Source organism: Fusarium phalaenopsidis, assembly GCF_050370095.1.
Source record: "Fusarium phalaenopsidis strain FUZ10S chromosome Unknown contig_32316, whole genome shotgun sequence".
NCBI lineage: Eukaryota > Fungi > Ascomycota > Sordariomycetes > Hypocreales > Nectriaceae > Fusarium > Fusarium phalaenopsidis.
The window spans coordinates 125,770-145,734 of record NW_028145399.1 but is presented as its reverse complement, the minus strand read 5'-3'; the positions used below and the strand labels follow the sequence as shown (position 1 = coordinate 145,734).

The window sequence follows — 19,965 nt, the reverse complement described above, 5'->3', positions numbered from 1 at the left end:
TAAGAGATAGCTAAAGTAGTAGTCGCCCTATTAAGCGTAAATAAAGTAAAGAAGAAAAAAGGTCTAGTAAGTATAAGGCCTATTATAGCTTCTACCCGCTCTTAGCTTATTATTATATAATTAAAAAGATAAGGCCTAATTAATAAAAGGCTAATAATAGGATTACTAAGCTTATAAAGAGCTAAGTACTCGCTAATAAGTTATTTATAAATTAAATTAAAAAGGTAAAGAAATTAAAGTCTTTAGACTAATTATTAAGTAGATATTAAGGAAAGGCTTAAGCTATCTTTTACTCCTTATAATAGTTAATATATATGCTAAAGAACTTAGCTATTTTTAACTTAGGAGCTATAATATATATCTTTAATAATCTCTCGCGCTTTACTTAGCTAACCACTGCCACGCTAGGGGATTTCCTTTAGGCAGGGATTATCCCTATAGCTATTAATAGCTATAAATTAGTTAATATTACTATAAAAAAAGCTAATAGCTCGCTAAAGAAGCTATAGCTATATAATATAATATATTATAAGAAGTTTATAAGTAACTTAGTCTCCTTTATAAGGCTAAGGAAGCATAGCCTATAATAAGATATAAGCCCCGGGAATAACTATCTAAGATAATTAGATTATAGCTTCTTATATTACCTTAAAGAGATATATAACTAGTAAGTCCTTAAGCACTAATAGCTCGCCGAGGATATAGCAATAATTATAATTATAAAGCTATTAAAAAATAACTTAATACTTATTTCTCTATAGAGAAATAAATATACTATATATATAAAGAGATAACCTATTTAAAGAAATATAAACTATTAGTATTAATGCCTCGGTTATCTAGGCCCTAATATTATTTTATAGCTACTAAATGCTATGCGAGGAGCTTACCTAACCTTCGCCGAGCATATCCCGATGCATAAGTATAGTTTATATACTTAAGGTAAGATAAAGAGATAAGTGCGAAGAGCGCTAAGGGAGTCTCTTATGCTTGCCTCGCTAGGTAATTAGCTAGCTATTAACTTTTATAACTTTAAGCTAAGTTATATAGGGTTTTCCTTTATAATAATAATTATATACTAGGTAATAAGCTATACCTAGGACTTTTATTTTATAAAGTAAATATCTAATATATTATTACTAATATTAAATAACTTCCTAGTAATACTATTAACCTAGTATAAGATCTAAGTAAAGAGGATTAAGACTAATAATAAGCTACTAAGGCACCTAGATATTACTTAATTACTAAGTGCCCGCGGGATTATTATTAAGCTTTTAGCCTTAAATACTTAGGCCTAGAATAAGGGTATAGAGTATATAATAAGAGTTATTAAGACTAAAGCTTAATATATAAGAATTAAAGCTAATTTTCTAGAAGTCTTATAACTTAAAATAATAACTTATATAATATATCTTTATAATTAAATACTAATTATCTCTAGGGAGTAAAAGTTATTATATAAGCTATTTTATTTATACTTTTGCCTTAGTAAGTATTTACCTCTTGCTTAGCTTAACCTCTTATACTTATAATCTTATAAATATAAGGTATATATTATAATTAGTAATATATAATTAGGCTATTAATAAAAAAGAAAGCTTATATTAAGGGCTTAGCTAGGGTTTCTTATTAATTATATATTAAGTAATTTATATAAAATCTAAAATCTATTAAGAGATAAAGTATTTATAATATAAGATATTATCTTTAATAAGTATTAATACTTTAATAATAACTTATTAAAGCTTATTAAAAAATTAAAGAAATAAACTTATATAATATATAATAATAAATTAATTAATTAATTAAGATAAATAAAAATATAAAAGTTATATAAGATATTAATAAAAAAAGAGATAATATAAAAAAGCATATTAATACCTCTGCGAATATATAATAAACCTTAAGTAATAACTCTTATATAAAGATAAAATTTAAACTTATACTAACTTTACTATAGTCTCTACTAGTAGCTTTCTTTATAGCTATTAGTATAAGGGGTAATAATAAAGATAAAGGTAGCCCCTTTAAGGAAGAATTACTAAGAAAGCAAATTATATATTAAATATTATAAAAAGCCGCTTTTTTAATAAGTATAAAACTATATAAAAGACTTAAGGATAACTTATATAAAATATATTAGCCTAATTACTTAATAATAGCCATATAGGGTAAGCGCCTTAAAAACTTTAATAAAAATATATTAATCTATAAAGGCAATATATTACTGCTTTAATAGCAAAGGCATGCTAGTAAAAATAAAAGCTAAGATAAGATAAGACTTTAGATAAGGGTATTAGGCACTCTTACTAAGAGAGTAGCTAGAAGCGCCCTTAAGAGCTTATTAAAAAAGAAAAAAGCTAGCCTAATTAATACTTACTAGAGGAACCTCTATTCTCTTTTATCTAATAATTAGCTAGTATAATATCTTTATAGGAATAAGTTTAAAGAAATAAAAAAGAGTTATTTATAAGGCCATAAAGTAGCTAGCTCCTAGGAGAAGGTTCCCTAAGTATACGCCGCAGGGCATTAAATCCTAGGATACTATTAAGTTTATACTTATAAACTTAATAAGCATAAAAGGTTAACTAAGTTTAAGGTATAATTAGTTATTTATAGCGACTAATAAGCAAGGGATCCCTAAGAGACCTACGTAGCAATGCTTATAAGAATATTATTTAAGATACTTATAGCTATTATAGCGCGCTTTAACCTAGAGCTACTCTAATATAATATTATAAACGCATTTATATATATTAGCATTAATAAAGTTATTTATATATAAATGCCGCTAGGTCACTAAGAGCATAGCGAGGTCCTATAATTAAGGAAAGCACTATATAGCCTAAGAAAGTTACCCTTACTTTAGCAATAGCACCTAGAGATTAAATTAAAGGCGATTAGCTTCTAAAGGGTCGCCGGCGAGAACTATTATTAGCAAAAGGGAAGTATTATATTCTTCTTTTATATTAATAACTATATATTAGCATTTCGCTAAGAGCTCCGCGAAGCTGTAATAATAGCTATCCAAGCACTGCAGTAATAATATCATCTCAAAGGCGGTTAGGACCTTTAATAGTTCCTAGGCATTAAAGTCATAAGAGATCATAGCCAATATAAGATCTGGCTCTCATAAGCAGTTTACTATAAGAAGGCAGCCCGAGGAATCGAGAGGTCGAGCCGAGAGCCTAGCGAAGGGCCGCCAACCCTAATAACAAAGGAAGAGCTTCTCCCATACAAAGGAACGGCATTAACACACGAAGTTCATAACTATCAGGTCAAGATCAGCAAGATCCTCTATGCCGCGGTGATAACTCGACCAGATATCGCCTTTGCATCGAGCCAGCTAGCGAGATTTAACTAGAATCTAGGTCCCTTATATCATAAGGCCGCGAATCATATACTTAGATACCTCGATAGCTCAAAGTACCTTTGCTTAGAGTTTAGTGTAATCCCTAGAGGACTAGATAATACCCTTAAAGTCGCCTTAAATATAAGCTTCGCTAATAACTCGCTAGACTATTAGAGCTTCTAAGCCTTTGCTATAAAGCTATTTAGAGGGATAATCGCATAGAGAGCTAATAAGCAGATAATAGTAATAACCTTAATAATAGAAGTAAAGCTCCTAGCCCTCTTAAGCATAGTAAAAGAAGCTATATTTATAAGCTAACTTATCTCTTCGCTTTAGATCTCCCTTCCTAATAAGCGCATATCTGCTATATACTATATAAGCGCTTACTAAAGCATTCTAACTATTTAAATCTAATATAATAATACTTAGATTATTTAACTTATTACTATAGAGCTTATATAGCTATAGATAAAGCTCTAGTATATAAATATATATAATTACTAGCTTCGGCAAGTAATTACTAAAGAAAAGGTCTTAATTAATTATATATTATTTACTTAGATAATAGCTAATAGATTAATAAAGAGCCTAGCTAAGGGGCCCTTTAAAATCTTTAGAAAATAGTTAAATATAATAAATAAAAAGAAATTACTTAAGGAGAATTATCACTAAGAGCTCGCTAATAATAAGCAGCGACTAGAGAAGCTATTAATAAAGGAAGATCTATAGGATTAATTAAATTATATATTAGAGAGCCTATTAAAGGCATTATAGGGTTAGGTTAGCCTAAAGGGCAGACCAAAGGGGGTATATTAAATATAATAGCCTGCCACATGCCTTAAAGGGTATTATATAATAATACTAGGCTTAATTAGGAAGGCGCAGATATTACTTCTTCCCCTTAGTGAGGCTTCGCTAAGGAATATAAAAAAAATAACAATTAAACACATTGTTATATTTGACAGTTATTTCCCCCTAGAAAAACCAAGACCGGAGAAATCCTTCTCCCTAGCCCCGCTGCGAGCCCTACATAAAACCCGCAGCGAGGCTATAGCTAGTTCTTTTCCTTTTCTCTCCCTTCCTTAGTCTTAGATATTTAATCAACTAGTTCACCTTAGCTGCATAAGCTCCGGTCCGACCCTAGCACTTATGCTCATACCCTTAAGACTTTACTTAAGCAAAGTTAGCCCCTTTAACTATATCATTTCCATCCATATTAGCGCCTCTAACGCTTAGGAACCCCTATGCTTATTATTAAGCCCCGGAAGCAATTTAACCGCCTTACGGCCAAGTCAACACTGCCGCCAACGAGCACACAGCATAAACCCTCTGCATTTAAGTATATTAAGAAAGCGGCATAAACAAAGGCACCACCCAGGTATTTAAAATATCACGAGTATAATCATCATATAAAGTCAAAAGTATGCCCCTTACGCTATAAGCACCTATTATATACTCCCACCTAGGCCTCTATCACGACATAGGCTCCCACCTAAGCCTCTATCACGGCATAGGCTCTTATCTAGTTATCTACTACAACGCATATAACAATACATACATCTACTCGCTCTATAACCCGCTCGCTATCCCCGGCATCTCCGTCAGGCTCTAGGGTATCCGAGACCATAGCATATACAACAATATACACAACGACTCGCACTATAACTCACGTAATATCTCCTCCGGCGGCCAGCTTAGCCCCTACGGCAAGCAAGCCAGCGGCGCCTGCTCTGTATGTAGATAACCCCCGTGCTATTTTCTAATGATATAAGGAAGCACGAGAGGCCTAGTATACTATATTGCCTCAGGGAGCGATTAAGACTAACTAGCAATTTAAGAAGGCTATAAAGCTACTAATATATTACTCTAAAACTAAGTATAACTAATATATTAATTATAAGTAAATAAGAAGGTATTATAAGGAGGGAAATAATATTAGGGACTAGACTAAGGAGGAGATAATAAGTTATCTTAATTAGGATAAAGCTAAGACTAAGCGGGTTAAATTTAATATATAAAAAGAGATAATAAAGTAGCCCTTTATATAGCAGCGAGGGATATAGCATATCTAGGATATTATTAAAAGAGATTATATATTATAAGAGGATTATTATAGAGGCGAGAACCCCCCCCTTAATATTTATAAAATTAATAAGAGATATAATTAATATATATTACTTAAAAGAAAAAAAAAATAAATTTCTAAATATATCTTTTATAATCTAATAGCTTATTTTAATAGAGTTATAAGTAAGTTAAATTAATATATAAAGTAAGTATAATATATATATATAGCGAGCCAGATAGTAAGCAAACTAGATAAAAAATCCCTTAACCTATATTATCTCTATTTAATTAATTAATTCTTAACCACCTAGCATATCATAGTCTAATAAAGAGGCTAGAATGCTTCTTACACTTTAAGCCCATTAAAATACACTAAAACTAAGTCTTAGAGGTACTATAAAGCTCTACTAAGTTAAGCATTTAATACTATTTAACTGATATAATAGCATCCAAGCCCGAGTTAATACTATTCCTAATTCACGCTAACTATTTAATCTAGAGGAATAAATCCTTATTTACTTTATTCTTAACCTAGATTCGCGAGGATTTCCCCGGCTTTATAGTATAAAGGAAATAACTAATTAATTACTTACTAATCGCGATGTACTACTAATTAGCGCGCATTAGGCTTTAAACTTTATTAGGTAATACTTAGACCTTAAGACGTGTTTTTTTTAGAAATATAACTACTAGAGAGCTAAGTATAAAGATCTAGCTATTATTTATAATTAGTTTATACTTATAGTAAATATAATTATAAAGTATAGCATCTAATTAAATAATTTCTATAATATTAATAAGACTAGCTTTATAATAGGCATAATTTAGAGCGGAATAATTATTATAGGCATAGATAAGCATAGAAAGCTAAAATCAGTATAGCCTAGAAACTAGGAATGGATTACGGTCATTTAGGCGATCAATGCAGATGGCCAAGCGATCGCGCCGTTTATCATTAGTGCTAGCTAATATTACCTCGCTAATTAGTACTAGGATAATAACCTCCTAGGCGATTAAGCTATTATAATAACCCAAAATGGCTAGACTGATAATAAGACCAGTCTCGAGTGGCTTAAGCACTTTAACTAATATATAGCTAAGTAATTAAATAGTTGCTATTATCTTCTAATATATATAATAAGCTTATATCCCAGATAAGTATATATCTTAAAAATCCCTTAATCTCTCTCTTTTCTATTTAATTAATTAATTCTTAACTACTAAACATATTTAAATTTAATAGCGAGGGTAATATACTTCTTGCCCTTTAAGCGCTTTAAAATAACCTAAAATTATATATTTAATGCGCTATATTAATCTATAATATCTACCCTAAAAAGCTAGGTCGCCGCTAAAAAGGCATATAATCTCGATGTAATTAAATTCCTAAATTATATAAACTATTTAATCTAGAGGAATAGATTATTATTTAGTTTATTCTCGACTTAGATTCACGAGGATTTCCCCGCGACTACGTGGTATTAAAGAAATAGCTAATTAATTACTCGCTAACTATAATACGCTACTTATTAGCAAGCGTTAGGCTTTTAACTTTATTAAGTGGCACTTAGACCTTAAGATGTATTTTTTTTAGAAATATAATTACTAGAGAGCTAAGTGCAAAGATCTAGCTATTATCTATAACTAGTTTATACTTATAGCAAATATAATCGCGAAGTATAGTATTTAATTAGAAGATATCTATAACTTTAATAAGACTAGCTTTATGATAGGTATAATTTAAAGTGGAATAGTTGTTATAGGCATAGATAGGCATAGAAAGCTAAAATTAATATAGCTTAGAAACCGGGAATAGATTATAATTATCTAAGTAATTAATATAGAAGGCTAGGCGATCCCGCTGTTTATTATTAGTACAGGCTAATATTACCTCGCTAACTAGTACCGAGAAAGTAACCTCTTAGGCGATTAGGCTATTACGATAACTTAAAATAGCTAGATAGATAATAAGACTAATCTAAAGTGGCTAAAGCACTTTAACTAGTATATAACTAATTGATTAATTAGTTCTTATTATCTCTTAATCCTTAATAGCTATAAAAGTTATTATTTTATTAATTTTAAGAGATATTACTAGGATAATAATATTATTATACTCTATATGCTACCTTATTTATCTTATTTACTTTAGCCCCTTAATGTTAGGTGCTTTAGCGTGCTTAAGAGCGCTTATAGTTAAGAAATAAAGCATTTAATTAAATACTCTATAACCTACATTTTAAAGACCGAGTTCTTTCTAGCCTTCTACGCTGCATTTTAGGCTATTATAATAGAAAAAAATATTAAGTTAGCCTTTAAAGGAGCTAGGCTTATTTCTCTTAATCTAGAAAGTATAGTCTTAAAGCTTAATATGTAGCTATAGACTTTAATGCCTGCCGAGGAGGTAATTAAACCCTTAACCCCTTGGGTCTTAAAGACCTTAAAGATTATGCTTAAGGCTTAATCTTAGTTAGAATACCTCGAGATATAAGTTAAAAGGCATAAAAGTAGCTCCCTAGAGTTAATTCTAGAAGCTATATAGTCTTCTTCTAAGGAAATAAAAATAGTTATATATAAGGTTGCCTTACTCGAGGCTAAGGTTAAAGATCTTAAATAGGCAAATAAGATACTAAGCTGGCGCTAGAGGGCAAAAAGGACTAGACTATAAAAAAGAGGGGTAATAATAGTAGAGGAAAGAAGGCAAGTAATTAATTAAATAGATATTAATGCATAGGTAGTGGCTAAATTATCGCGGAGTAATAATTAAGGGAGGTTAATATAACCAGGGGTTTAGTATTATAGTATTTATAGTAAGCCTAGTTATAATATAAGAACCTATTAGGTAGTAATTAAGATATCTAGGGAAGAGTATAGTAAGTAGTTTTAATTAATTAAATAGTTTATAGTATTTTTATAGCGATTTTTAATATAAAAAATAAAGATTTTTAAGATATATACTTATCTAGGATATAAGCTTATTATATATATTAATCCTTAATAGCTATAAAAATTATTAATATATATAATAAGTAAGCGCCGCAGATAAGCAAGCGCTATATTTTTCCCTTTTATACCTAACTTTTTATTTAATTAATTAATTATTAACTACTAAATATATTAAACCTAAATACTAAGGCTAGAACGCTTCTTGCCCTTTAAGCCCTTTAAAATAACCTAAAACTAAGTATCTAAAGCGCTATAGGGATATATAAAATTAATAAGCAGTAGCTATATCGCCGCTAGCAGGGCATTTAATCCTAATGCGATATTATCCTAAATTCACGCTAACTATCTAATCTAGAGGAATAGATTATAGTTTAATTTATTCTTAACCTAGATATGCGAGGTTTTCCCCTATGATTATATGCTATTAAAGCAATAGCTAATTAACTACTTGCTAACCGCGACGCGCTACCTATTAGTAAGCGCTAGGCTTCTAACTTCGTTAGGTAATAAGAAAAGCTAAAGATGCGTTTTTTTTATAAATATAATTACTAGAGGGCTAAGTATAAAGATCTAAAAGAAATCTAAAAGTAGTTTTAGCTTATAGTAAATATAATCGCGAAGTATAGTATCTAATTAGATAATATCTAAAACTTTAATAAGATTAGCTTCCTTATGGGTATAATTATAAGCGGAATAGTTATTACTAGCGCAGAAAGGCATAGTCGACTAAAATTAATATAGCCTAGAAGCCGGGAATGGATTACAATGATTTAGGCGATTAATGCAGAGGGCCAAGCGATTCAGCCGTTCATCATAGGTGCAGGCTAATATTACCTCGCTAACTAGTATAGAGAAAGCAACCTCCCGGGCGATTAGATTATTATAACCTCCTAAAATAGCTAGATTAATAATAAGACCGGTCTCAAGTGGCTAAAGCACTTTGACCGGTATATAATTTAGCGATTAAATAGTCGCTATTATCTTTTAATCCTTAATAGCTATAAAAATCACTACTTTATTAACTTTAAGAGATATTATAAAGAGAATAAAATTATTATACTTTATATACCGCCTTATTTATCTTATTTACTTTAGCCTCTTAATATTAAGTACTTTAGCCTACTTAAAAAGGCTTATAGTCGAGAAATAAAGCATTTAATTAGATGCTTTATTACCTATGTTTCTAAGACTAAGTTCTTCCTAGCCTTCTATGCCGCTTATTAAGCTACTATAATAGAATAAAATATTAGGTCTACTTTTAGAGGGGCTAGACTTATCTCTCTTGACCCGGAAAGTATAGTCTTAAAGCTTAATATATAGCTATAGACTTTAACGCTGGTTAAGGAGGAGGCCAGGCCCTTAACCCCTTGGGCTTTAAAGACCCTAAGGATAGTGCTTAAGGCTAAATCTTAGTCTAAATACCTTAAAAGATAAATTAAAAGATATTAAAATAGCTCCCTAGAGTTAATTCTTAAGGTATTAAAGTATCTTTCTAAGGGAATAAAGGCAATTATATATAAGATAATATTATTAAGGGCTAAGGTATAGGATCTTTAATAGGTAAATAAGATACTAAGCTAGCGCCAGAGAGCAAAAAGAACCTAGCTATAGAAGAGAGGGGTAATAATAGTAGAGGAAGGAAGATAAGTAATTAATTAAATAGATATTAATGCGTAGGTAATAGCTAAATCGTCGAGAAGTAGTAATAAAGAAAGGTCGGCGCAACTAGGAGTTTAGCATTATAGAGTATATAGTAAGCCCGGTTATAATACTAGAATGTATTAAGTAGTAATTAAGACCTCTAGGGAAGAGTATAGTAAGTAGTTTTAATTAATTAATTAATTTATTATATTTTTATTATAATCTTATTAAAAAGGGTTAAGAAAAGTATAGTGCTTACTTATTTGCGGCGCTTACTTATTATATATATTACTTAATTAAATTTAAGAGATATTATAAGAAAAAGAAAATTATTAGGCTTTATATATTACCTTATTTATTTTATATATTTTAGCCCCTTAATATTAAGTACTTTAGCATACTTAAGAATACTTATAACTAAGAAATAAAGTATCTAATTAAATACTTTATAACTTATATTTTAAAGACTAAGTTCTTTCTAGCCTTTTATATTATATTTTAGGCTATTATAATAGAAAAGAATATTAAGTTAGCCTTTAAAGGAGCTAAGCTTATTTCTCTTAACCTAGAAAGTATAGTCTTAAAGCTTAATATATAACTATGGACTTTAACGCCGCCTAAGGAAGTAACTAAACTATTAACCCCTTGGGTCTTAAAGACCTTAAAGATTATACTTAAGGCTTAATCTTAGTTAAATTACCTCGAGAGATAAGTTATAAGGCATAAAAGTAGCTCCCTAGAGTTAATTTTAGAAGCTATATAGTCTTCTTCTAAGGGAATAAAGATAATTATATATAAGGTTGCCTTACTTAAGGCTAGGGTTAAAGAACTTAAATAGGCAAATAAGATACTAAGCTAGCGCCGAAAGGCAAAAAGGACCTAACTATAAAAAAGAGGGGTAATAATAATAAAAGAAAGAAGGTAAGTAATTAATTAAATAGATATAGATATATAGATAGTAGTAGAATTATTAAGAAGTAGTAATTAAGGGAGGTTAGCGCGACTAGGGGTTTAGCATTATAGTATCTATGGTAAGCCCGGTTATAATATAAAAATATATTAGGTAGTAATTAAGACATCTAGGGAAGAGTATAATAAGTAATTTTAATTAATTAAATAATTTATTATATTTTTATAGTAATTTCTATCTTAAAGGTTAAAAAAAGTATCTAGTTTGCTTACTATCTAGCTCGCTATATATATATATTAGTAATCTTTAATTATTTAAATAATAAAATAACTATCCCTAAAGAGATTATTACTTTTCTTATTAATATTATTAAATATAGCTATTTTAATTAATATCTATAATATAAATCCTTATATTCTTTAAAGCTATAAGGGTTAGCTAATAAGTAGTTATCCTTATAGCTAGCGAGGGCTAAATCGTGCCTAGGATTATTATAGGCTAATTCTAATATATATTATCTTTAGCCTAAAGGTTATATATACTCTAATAGGGATTAATATCTAGGTTAGCCCTTTATTGCTATTACTAAAGCTACTAATTCTAATATATAATATATTACTCTCCCTTAACCTAATATCCCTATAGGCGTAATAGCGTAGTAATAAGGGCACCTTAGGGAGGATATTAAGTATTCTAGGCTCTTATTAGGGCTTAGGGATTCTAGGCATATAAAGCATTAGATATAATAAGGTCATTTAGTAATATATACTAAACCCACTAATAATACATATATAGAGGCTAGGCTCCTAGATAAGGATTATTAGGGCGCTGCTCTTATTACTAATTATTAGCAATAATATATAAAGTAGCTAGGATATTCGTATTTATTAGATATACTACCCTGGCCGGTATTAATATATTATTAATAAAGATAGGGAAGTTATATAGGTTCTAACGCTAGTTTTAATTCCTATTATATATCTTTATAGTATTATTTAATAGAGGAATAAAGCTTCCTTTAAGGGAGAGAGGCTTACTTTATATATTATATTAAGTTGGGGGAAAAAGGTGCTAAGCCATTTTGGGCCATTGAGCAATTTCCTGTACGTAGAAAAAGGTCAGAGACTAGTTGCCTTCGGCCATCAGTATCATCATCACTGTCATCATGGTCAATGAGAAAGGAGCAGCTTTTGGGCTCTTTCTCTGACCAAATCTCCGTTGCTATTAATTGATCAATTGCCCTTACTATTTTATATTGTGTTTGCCTCACCGAGAAGTGTGTGGGATCTTTCTTCAGAAGTCTTTGAGAAAAGTTACACGACCATACAAACTGGCTGTGGTTGGTGTGTTCTGTTCCTCCAACAAAATATATATTAAAGTAATTCACTTAAGAGCTATATTATTAAGTAATACGAGAGAAGGCATCACACATTCTTCATAGCCCAAGGCAGATTTATATATTGCTAATAAATAGTATATTATATTCTAAATAGCTACACATATAAAAGGTCTCCTAATCTCCTTAACTACACGAATAGATACTATTTCAATAGATGAGGGAGGGATATCTCTTGCTCACACACACACATAAGTCGGGCTTACATAATAGATCTTATTTGCACCGGCCCCGGTGCAGAGGTCACGTGGTCTTATTTGCACCGGCCCCGGTGCAGGTATGGGTCGCCGGCTTTATTTATCCTGCAGCCCCCCTCACCTGGAATGATCAAGCACCTTGCGGTTCTCTGTGCTCAGCTCACTCCCGCATTTCTCATCTTTAGTTAATTTTGACCATGAGCTCCGCTTCTATAAGCAACCTCAGTCGGCAGAGACCCGAAATAATCCCTCGACGCCCCTCAACCAGCCGTTTGCGCGACTATACGCGCATCTTTAAGGCGTGTGACACGTGCAGAAAGAAGAAGACGAGGTGCATCTTGGATGCTCCCAATGCACCAACGACGGCCTGCAAGAGGTGTAAGCGCGAGCGAAGACAATGTTCCTTCACACAAGAATCAGCCTCACCAGACGCTGCCATAAGAGAACGATCGGATCAAACAGTAGCTGGCGAGGGCGAAACAGATTGCCCGATAGGTGCGTGCTGACTGGTCGCCATTGCGATACCAGAAGGTTATGACCAAGTACATCAAAGCTGACGATTTTTAGATGATGATGAACATGGTGGAGGTCTACCAGAAACCCTCCGCCAGCCTCTGTCTCTGACATCTAGCACAAACCGTACGCCGTCAATTACGACAGGAATCCAGCCGGACCATCAACGGGGTTCTGATGAAGGCCATCCTCAACGCGATCGAATTCCAGATTTCAAGTCGATCGCGCCCATCGCCGATGGTGCACCAGAAGAGAGCGATGTGGCACAACAAATCGCTCTTCGTGCCCCGATATCCAACGATGGAGATATCATGAGCTTGTTGCAACAGTTGTCGAGAAACCAAGATAACACGCAGCGGTGGAATGAGTGGGAGACGCCAAGCTGTTCGAATCCCCCACGCATACGTCCCGCTTGTCCAATAGCGTCGTCTGTTTGGGAGCCCTCGGATCCGAGCAGCGACTCCCTCAAGCTGTGGAATTCGTTCCGCTTTGTCCGTATGGGTTGGTTGACAGCGCGTGAGGCCATCTCATACATTGACTTGTGAGTTTGAAGCTATAGAAAGGTGGTTTGTTGGCAGGCTGACTCGGAAGGTTCTTCGAAAATCTCTCTCCTTGGTCTCCCATTCTCGACGACTTTTACCGCCACCATGCTAATCACTACTCCCTCATCACCCAAGAGCCATTGCTCTGCTGCACAATTCTAATGATAGGGTCTCGATTCTATCCACTCCGAGGAACAAGCAGCTGGTCGAGAAGCATCGCCTTACATGATCGCCTCTGGGAGCATTGCCAGCACCTAGTAACAAGAATCATCTTTGGCCAGGAGAAAAAGTCCAAAGCGAAGACACGCACTTTTGGTTCAATCCAGGCCCTCATACTTATGACAGAATGGGCGCCCAGAGCTGTCTACTTCCCTCCGAAATCCGATGGTTGGGACTCTGACCTCATCTTCCAGCTGCCCGATGATCGTGACCAGCCGGGAGATAATGAAGCAGACGTGACCCAGGACATCCATGGGAACTGGTTCCGAGATATCATCTCCCCGGTACGAATGATTGATCGTATGTCCTGGATGCTTCTCGGGTGTGCTGTCACTTTGGGTCACGAAATCGGTATCTTTGACGCAACCAAGGCCAAGCTGGCGGTCGCTGGGTTGAACTCGCCGGACGAACAGCAGAAACGCATATACAGCTATACATGGCTTCGGAAGGTCATCTTCATTGCGGACGAGCAGTTCTCCAGTCGACTGGGATCTTCCTCGCTTGTTCCTTTGAGCCTGAATTCATCGGCTTTTGAACCTTTGTCAAACCGCTCAGACTTCGATGTTGAACAAAAACGGAACTTTATTGACAGCCAGCTAGCGCTTTCAAGGCTGGCCAAGTCTATCTCCAATACTCTATTCTCCTCGACATGTGCGACAAGGGAGCTCATTCAAAGCTACAAATACGTCAGCAGCATTGAAGACTTTCAGCAGCAGCTTCTGGCATGGCGGCAGGCTTATCTGTGTGAGCAAAGTACGCTGATCCGCTCAGTTGGACTTAAAAAGGATACTCACATAGAATAGGACTGCCTGAACACACCTACGAGCTCCTTACCATCGAGTACCAGTATCATAACGTCTTTCTCAACAGTCTCGGTATGCAAGCCATCGCTGATCGCTTGACGGACGCGGTCTCCAAGACCCAGGAATCGATCGACCGGCACAGCCCAACTTGGATTCAAAGCTTTGCTACTACAGCCGATCTCCAGTTCGTCATGAGAGTCATCGACGGTTGCGGGCAAATTCTTCAAAGCACCGTTCGCCTGGCTGAAAAGGAGAAGCTGCGATACTGTCCCACACGTGTCACTAGGCGCGTGATTGCAGCTTCTGTCTTTCTTCTCAAGGCCCTAGGACTAGGGGTTAAGCAAACACAATTGGAGAACTCCCTGGACTTCTTACAGGGTGGTATTGAGGCGCTTCGGGGGAGTACCTGGGATGATCTGGAGCTCGCATCCCGGTATGCTGCCGTCTTGGAAGTTCACGTAGAGCGTTACAAGCACAACTTTGTCAAAACGACATTCCAGCAGGGGACTGAGCAAAACATGACGGCGGGTTTGGATAGACTTCTAGCCAATGAGGGCCGTGACCTTGACATGGTCGACATGCAAGCATTTCAAAATCCGGAGGACTGGCTGTCTGTGCCGTGGGATATGTCCATGGCCCCTTTTGGAGTTGCTACGGATGAGTCCACTGGTATGATAGGTTTGGATGATGGAGACTGGAGCTTCCTGTGGAATCTTCCCGTAATTCCCGACCCAGAGGTGTGACACAACCAAACAATGGCAAAGGAGGCGCACAGTGGGAGACTCGAAGATGCATTCATTCTATTCTGCTTGCAGAGGTTGAGACAAATATTATTATTGCCGTTCAAGCTTGCCATCCGTATTACTCCACCTCTGAAGACCCGATGCCCCTGCTGCCATTCATCTTCCTCTTCTTGTCCGACTGTCCGTTCGTCGTATAAGCATATTTCCGTTCGAGGTCCTATTTAAGTGTGAGTCGCAGTACCATACTTCGAGCACATATTCCTTACCCAATACTGGTTAAAGCCTACACCTCTGCAGACTTCCTCAGCGGAAAGAATCATGGGCGGAGGCCCAACAGTCAAGCTTGACTTGAGAGCCTTCAATGTTTCCCTGATACTTCGCAGTTTAGCGGCGACAAGGGTGAACGGGTAGGCGACAACGCTGAATCCAAGCTCTGCTAGCTCCAGAGCTGAGAGATTCTCTGTTAAACCTCCCTCAATGACTTGAATGCGTCAGTCATGCACAAAAAGGGTGATCTAGAGACTTACTGTTTGCCATCATCGGCATGTTAATTTCGTCCACGGCCTTCTTCATGGCAGCACGATCGGGAAGAGCCTCAATAAAGATGCCATCCACACCAATTCTTTGAAACTCCTTCGCACGGTACATGGCTTCATCCCATCCGAGTATGAGGGAGTCAGTACGGGCGAGGATGAAAATATCAAGACCGTTATCCCTAGCATCACATGCAGCTTGGATGCGTGCGAAGGCTTCTTCACGGGATACCACCGATTTTCCTTTCGTATGCCCACAGCCTACAGACGGCCTATTAGCATTCATTAATATGCCTGGGATGTGGGCACGTACGCTTCGGCCATGTCTGGTCTTCAATCATGACGCCCGCCGCGCCCGCAAGCGCAAAGCTCTCAACCGTTCGTTTGACATTCAATGGCCCTCCATACCCAGTATCACCGTCCACAATGATAGGGACTGACGTCTGGCGGACTGTTTCCTGGATCTTACCGCACATTTCTTGCATCGCGATGTAGCCCGTATCTGGAAGCCCGTGGGTGCTCGCGACCGTGAATCCAGACAGAAAAAGCATGGGATACCCAGCTTCCTCGACAAGTCGCGATGACAAAGCGTCGTAGGAGCAAGGGACGGCGAGGATCTTGCCCTTGTCGGCGTATGCCTCCAAGGTCATCGATCGCAGCCGTGAGGCCTGTGCAGACGGGAATCGACCGCGAACATTGGGGAAAGTCAATGTTGCAGTTTCAGGTCCTTTATTCTGACGTGGTGCCTCTATTCGCTGGCCGGTGCCAACCGTGAACGGATAAGGAACATCGTCGGGGTGCGTCGGGGCCATTGCAGGTTGTGACTCAAGCGGATTGTGATGTAGAGACCACTCTGAGAAGGAAGTGATATAATTGCAGATCAAGGTCTTTTAGCAAACTCTTTCTATTTAACCTTGCCAGAAAGCACATTATTCCGGGCATGTTCGTGAGGATAAGTCGCTAAACCATATGTTGGTCTCAGTCCTTGCTTTCCCTGAGGTTGCCGTGATTTCCCGCTATATCCCGGACGGTGAACAATGCGTGCATAGCTAGCAAGGTAAATAAGACCACGGAATTACTTGAGGGGGCCTAAAGTCCGGCCTATTTCCGTACTCGGTTTCCCAACTCCGTTCGAGGCCGGCTATCATACTCCTCTTGGTGTCAACAGGGAAGCCGATCTTCACAATGCCATGCTATCAGCCGTGGTAGGCGCTAACTTCACTGAGGCAACTGAGTTGATTTGCCAACATCATTATACAGGAATTGACTTGTCACTACCTGGGATATCTAATACAGAGCTCAACGTCACGGTCGGACTGCAGTTCAAACGCCTAGCTACCATGGCAATGGATTTTTTCTTCAAAGCTCCAAGCACGTATGTCGCTGGTTTATGGCAGTCACCATGTGTATCGAAAGGACTCGTTATTTTCGACGACTCTTTTCCCGCGATCCGCCTCCCTGTTTAGTTTCCAAAGAAGCCAAGATGTAATAGGTGTCATGATGGCACCCAGAAGAAACAGAGCACCGGTTCCGATAATACCAGGGACATAGTTGGGAGCATCCTGACAGCAAGATCAGCCTTTGTTTCCTCCGGCACCGAACTTGAGGGATCATTTCTCTCTTACCTGTTGCCTAAATACAAGTGCAGAGTATATGCCACCGAGAGCAGCATGGCAAACCTGAATTACAGTAATAACGCTGCGGTCGGCGTCGCTGAAGACGTTGTTTTGCGCCCAAGCGAGTGTCGTCGAGATCAAAGCTGTGGTGCCGCCCATTCCGAGGAACGTTCCGATATATCGGGGAATCGGGTTTGTAAGAAAGCCAGTCATTGCGAGACCGACTATGGCGATAACGCACTCGAGAAAAGCATAGGGGCCTCGCATACGGGTTTTGTCGGCAGCCCAAGAGATGAACTGGTTAACCACTACCGCAAATGCAGCAGGAGGAGCAGTGAGGCAGAATGCCTGAACCTGGGAAAAGCCCAAGCTATTCCTCAAGATGACGGGGAGGAAGAAGAGGAAAGCGTATAGGCCGGATGCACCGCCCATATAGATAAGGCACCTGGCAGGTTAGCAGGGGTGTCTGTAAAGTGGTGAAGCTCTAAAGGGCACTCACACTGCCCAAATGTGCCACTGTCTGCAAGCGTGTGCAATGACCTTGGAAGTCACCTTTCCGGCTTCAGCGTCCCCGCGCTCTGAGATGAGCCTCTGTCGTAGGACTTCCTTCTCTTCTTCAGTCAGAAACTTGTTCCGTTTCGAGTCCGGAAAATCGACAACGATAGACCAGGTGAGGATCGCAACACCGCAAGTTAGGGAACCTTGAACAATGAAGATATATCTCCATCCATGTCGCTCGGGGTCATCGGCGATTTGGGTGAGGCCATATGCGAGGATGTTGGCAAATGAGGACATGAAGGACGAGAAGCTATAGAAAAACGCGATACTTTCAAATTTGTTAGTGTCTTGCTTTGTGCAATGAAGTCCAGCTTTTGGAAATGAATAACACAGGCCAAGCATTGGGGCTCGGACAACATACCGCTTTTGGACTTCATATCGTCGATACCATGCCGAGATAAGGTAAAGACATCCCGGGAACAAGCCCTACGATGGTTAGATTCAAGGTAACATTGGGCCTAGATGGAGAGTGCTTACAGCCTCAAAGGCACCAAGCAATACTCTGAGCGCCACAAGAGCCTTGTAGTTGTGAATCAGACCAATTCCAACGGCAACAAGTCCAAATACTAGGCCCAGAATCGCCAGCCAGACAGCCGCCCCGAACTTCTTCAGGGCCAGATTGCTAGGCAGCTCAAAGATGATGTAACCAACGTAGAAGACAAGCACTTGGAGCACTTAGCACAGAGCTGAACTGGGAGAAAGCTTGGCTGTTTACCTGCAACGGAGTATCGGTTTCCCTTGGCAAGGCCTAGATCCTCGTCGATGCCGGAAATTCGAGAGGCTCCCAAGTTGGTCCTGTCAATGAGGGAGATGGTATAAAGGGACGCAAGAATCGGTAAAAGTCTCAGATCTGTCTTTCGTCTTATCTGGTGTTAGACCTTACTGGTATGGCATGGAGTTATAGAACGCAAACTTACGTGATCCTTTTCTCCAAGGCAGCAAAGGAGGCGTCTTGCTCAGGCTCCGTCTTTGCTTTGGGATGACATTCACCCTCGACGTGCAGAGGGCGGCCTTCTTTGTCGCTTGCAGTAACCATGGTCGATAAGATAATCGCGTAGAATAGAGTGACTGAATGCTTGGAAAACCCCACCAGCTGTAGTGTGAGAATTTTAGAAAGCACGAGGTGTTAAAGGGGCCAATCAATATATAACCTGGATGTCCAGTTCCGCGACACCGAGAGAGAGCCAACCTGCATCAACACCAGTCTATCTTCTCCGCCTCTCCGCTTTCATGGGGATATGGCTTGGCACTTCCCCGCGGGGATCGGACAAACAGCATTCTCCAATGCAAGGGGTAAGCTTCGCTGACATGGTGATCACAATAACCGAGAGCCCTCGTGGCCGGCTACTACCTCGCCTTCAACCATCCACATCCTTTGGTCGCCGACTTACGGTAAAAAGGATAGCCAGCAATCCCCATCCAGCCAGCCTCGGCAACTTGGTTATGAATCAATGATTGTATATCACTCTGTCGATTAAGACGGAGTGCCACAGTGACTGGAATTGATAACAATTTGGTTAGCCCGGAACTGAAGAAATACCGGTGGGCTTGCTTCCTCATACAGGCGCACTTTGAGATCCACGATACTAAACGTTCGTGACCAATCCAGTTGGAAGGTCCCCGTAACACGGCATTCGTGGTTAAAAGCAGACTATCTCTGCCGCTCATGAGGTTCGGCTAAACACTTGAACAGGCTCAAGTTGGCCTAAGTTCAGCTCGGTCTTGCATGAACTTGATAGCCGACTAAATAACCGCGGTACATAATAAGGCGGCTTACGGAGTATCTAAGCTTTAGTCTACGTCGACAATGAGATTAGATCTTGGTGATTCACCGCTCGTTCCAAGAATGTGGTACGAGAGCCAAGCTGTGCTCGAAGAAGAAGAGAGCTACCTCGCATTATCGGCCAAACGGTGAAGTGGTCGGAG

General features: G+C 37.7%; 3 protein-coding genes across 3 annotated transcripts; 1 reads left to right on the top strand and 2 right to left on the bottom strand.

Moving 5' to 3' along the window:
• Positions 1-13,905: 13,905 nt before the first annotated feature.
• Positions 13,906-15,332, top strand: LRP88_11606 (fungal specific transcription factor domain-containing protein; the record flags this gene model as incomplete). The annotated part of the gene is made up of 2 exons (XM_083248032.1): positions 13,906-14,539; positions 14,590-15,332. The coding sequence occupies 2 exons, from the start codon at positions 13,906-13,908 to the stop codon at positions 15,330-15,332; spliced, it is 1,377 nt and encodes a 458-aa protein (XP_083095462.1).
• A 118-nt stretch (positions 15,333-15,450) lies between these two features.
• On the bottom strand, positions 15,451-16,677 carry LRP88_11605 (isocitrate lyase/PEP mutase family protein; the record flags this gene model as incomplete). The annotated part of the gene is made up of 4 exons (XM_083248031.1): positions 15,451-15,549; positions 15,599-15,780; positions 15,860-16,126; positions 16,179-16,677. The coding sequence occupies 4 exons, from the start codon at positions 16,675-16,677 to the stop codon at positions 15,451-15,453; spliced, it is 1,047 nt and encodes a 348-aa protein (XP_083095461.1).
• A 585-nt stretch (positions 16,678-17,262) lies between these two features.
• LRP88_11604 (uncharacterized protein) lies at positions 17,263-19,075 on the bottom strand (the record flags this gene model as incomplete). Its single annotated transcript, XM_083248030.1, has 7 exons — positions 17,263-17,427; positions 17,491-17,926; positions 17,981-18,307; positions 18,401-18,465; positions 18,517-18,704; positions 18,755-18,900; positions 18,957-19,075. The coding sequence occupies 7 exons, from the start codon at positions 19,073-19,075 to the stop codon at positions 17,263-17,265; spliced, it is 1,446 nt and encodes a 481-aa protein (XP_083095460.1).
• Positions 19,076-19,965: the final 890 nt, after the last annotated feature.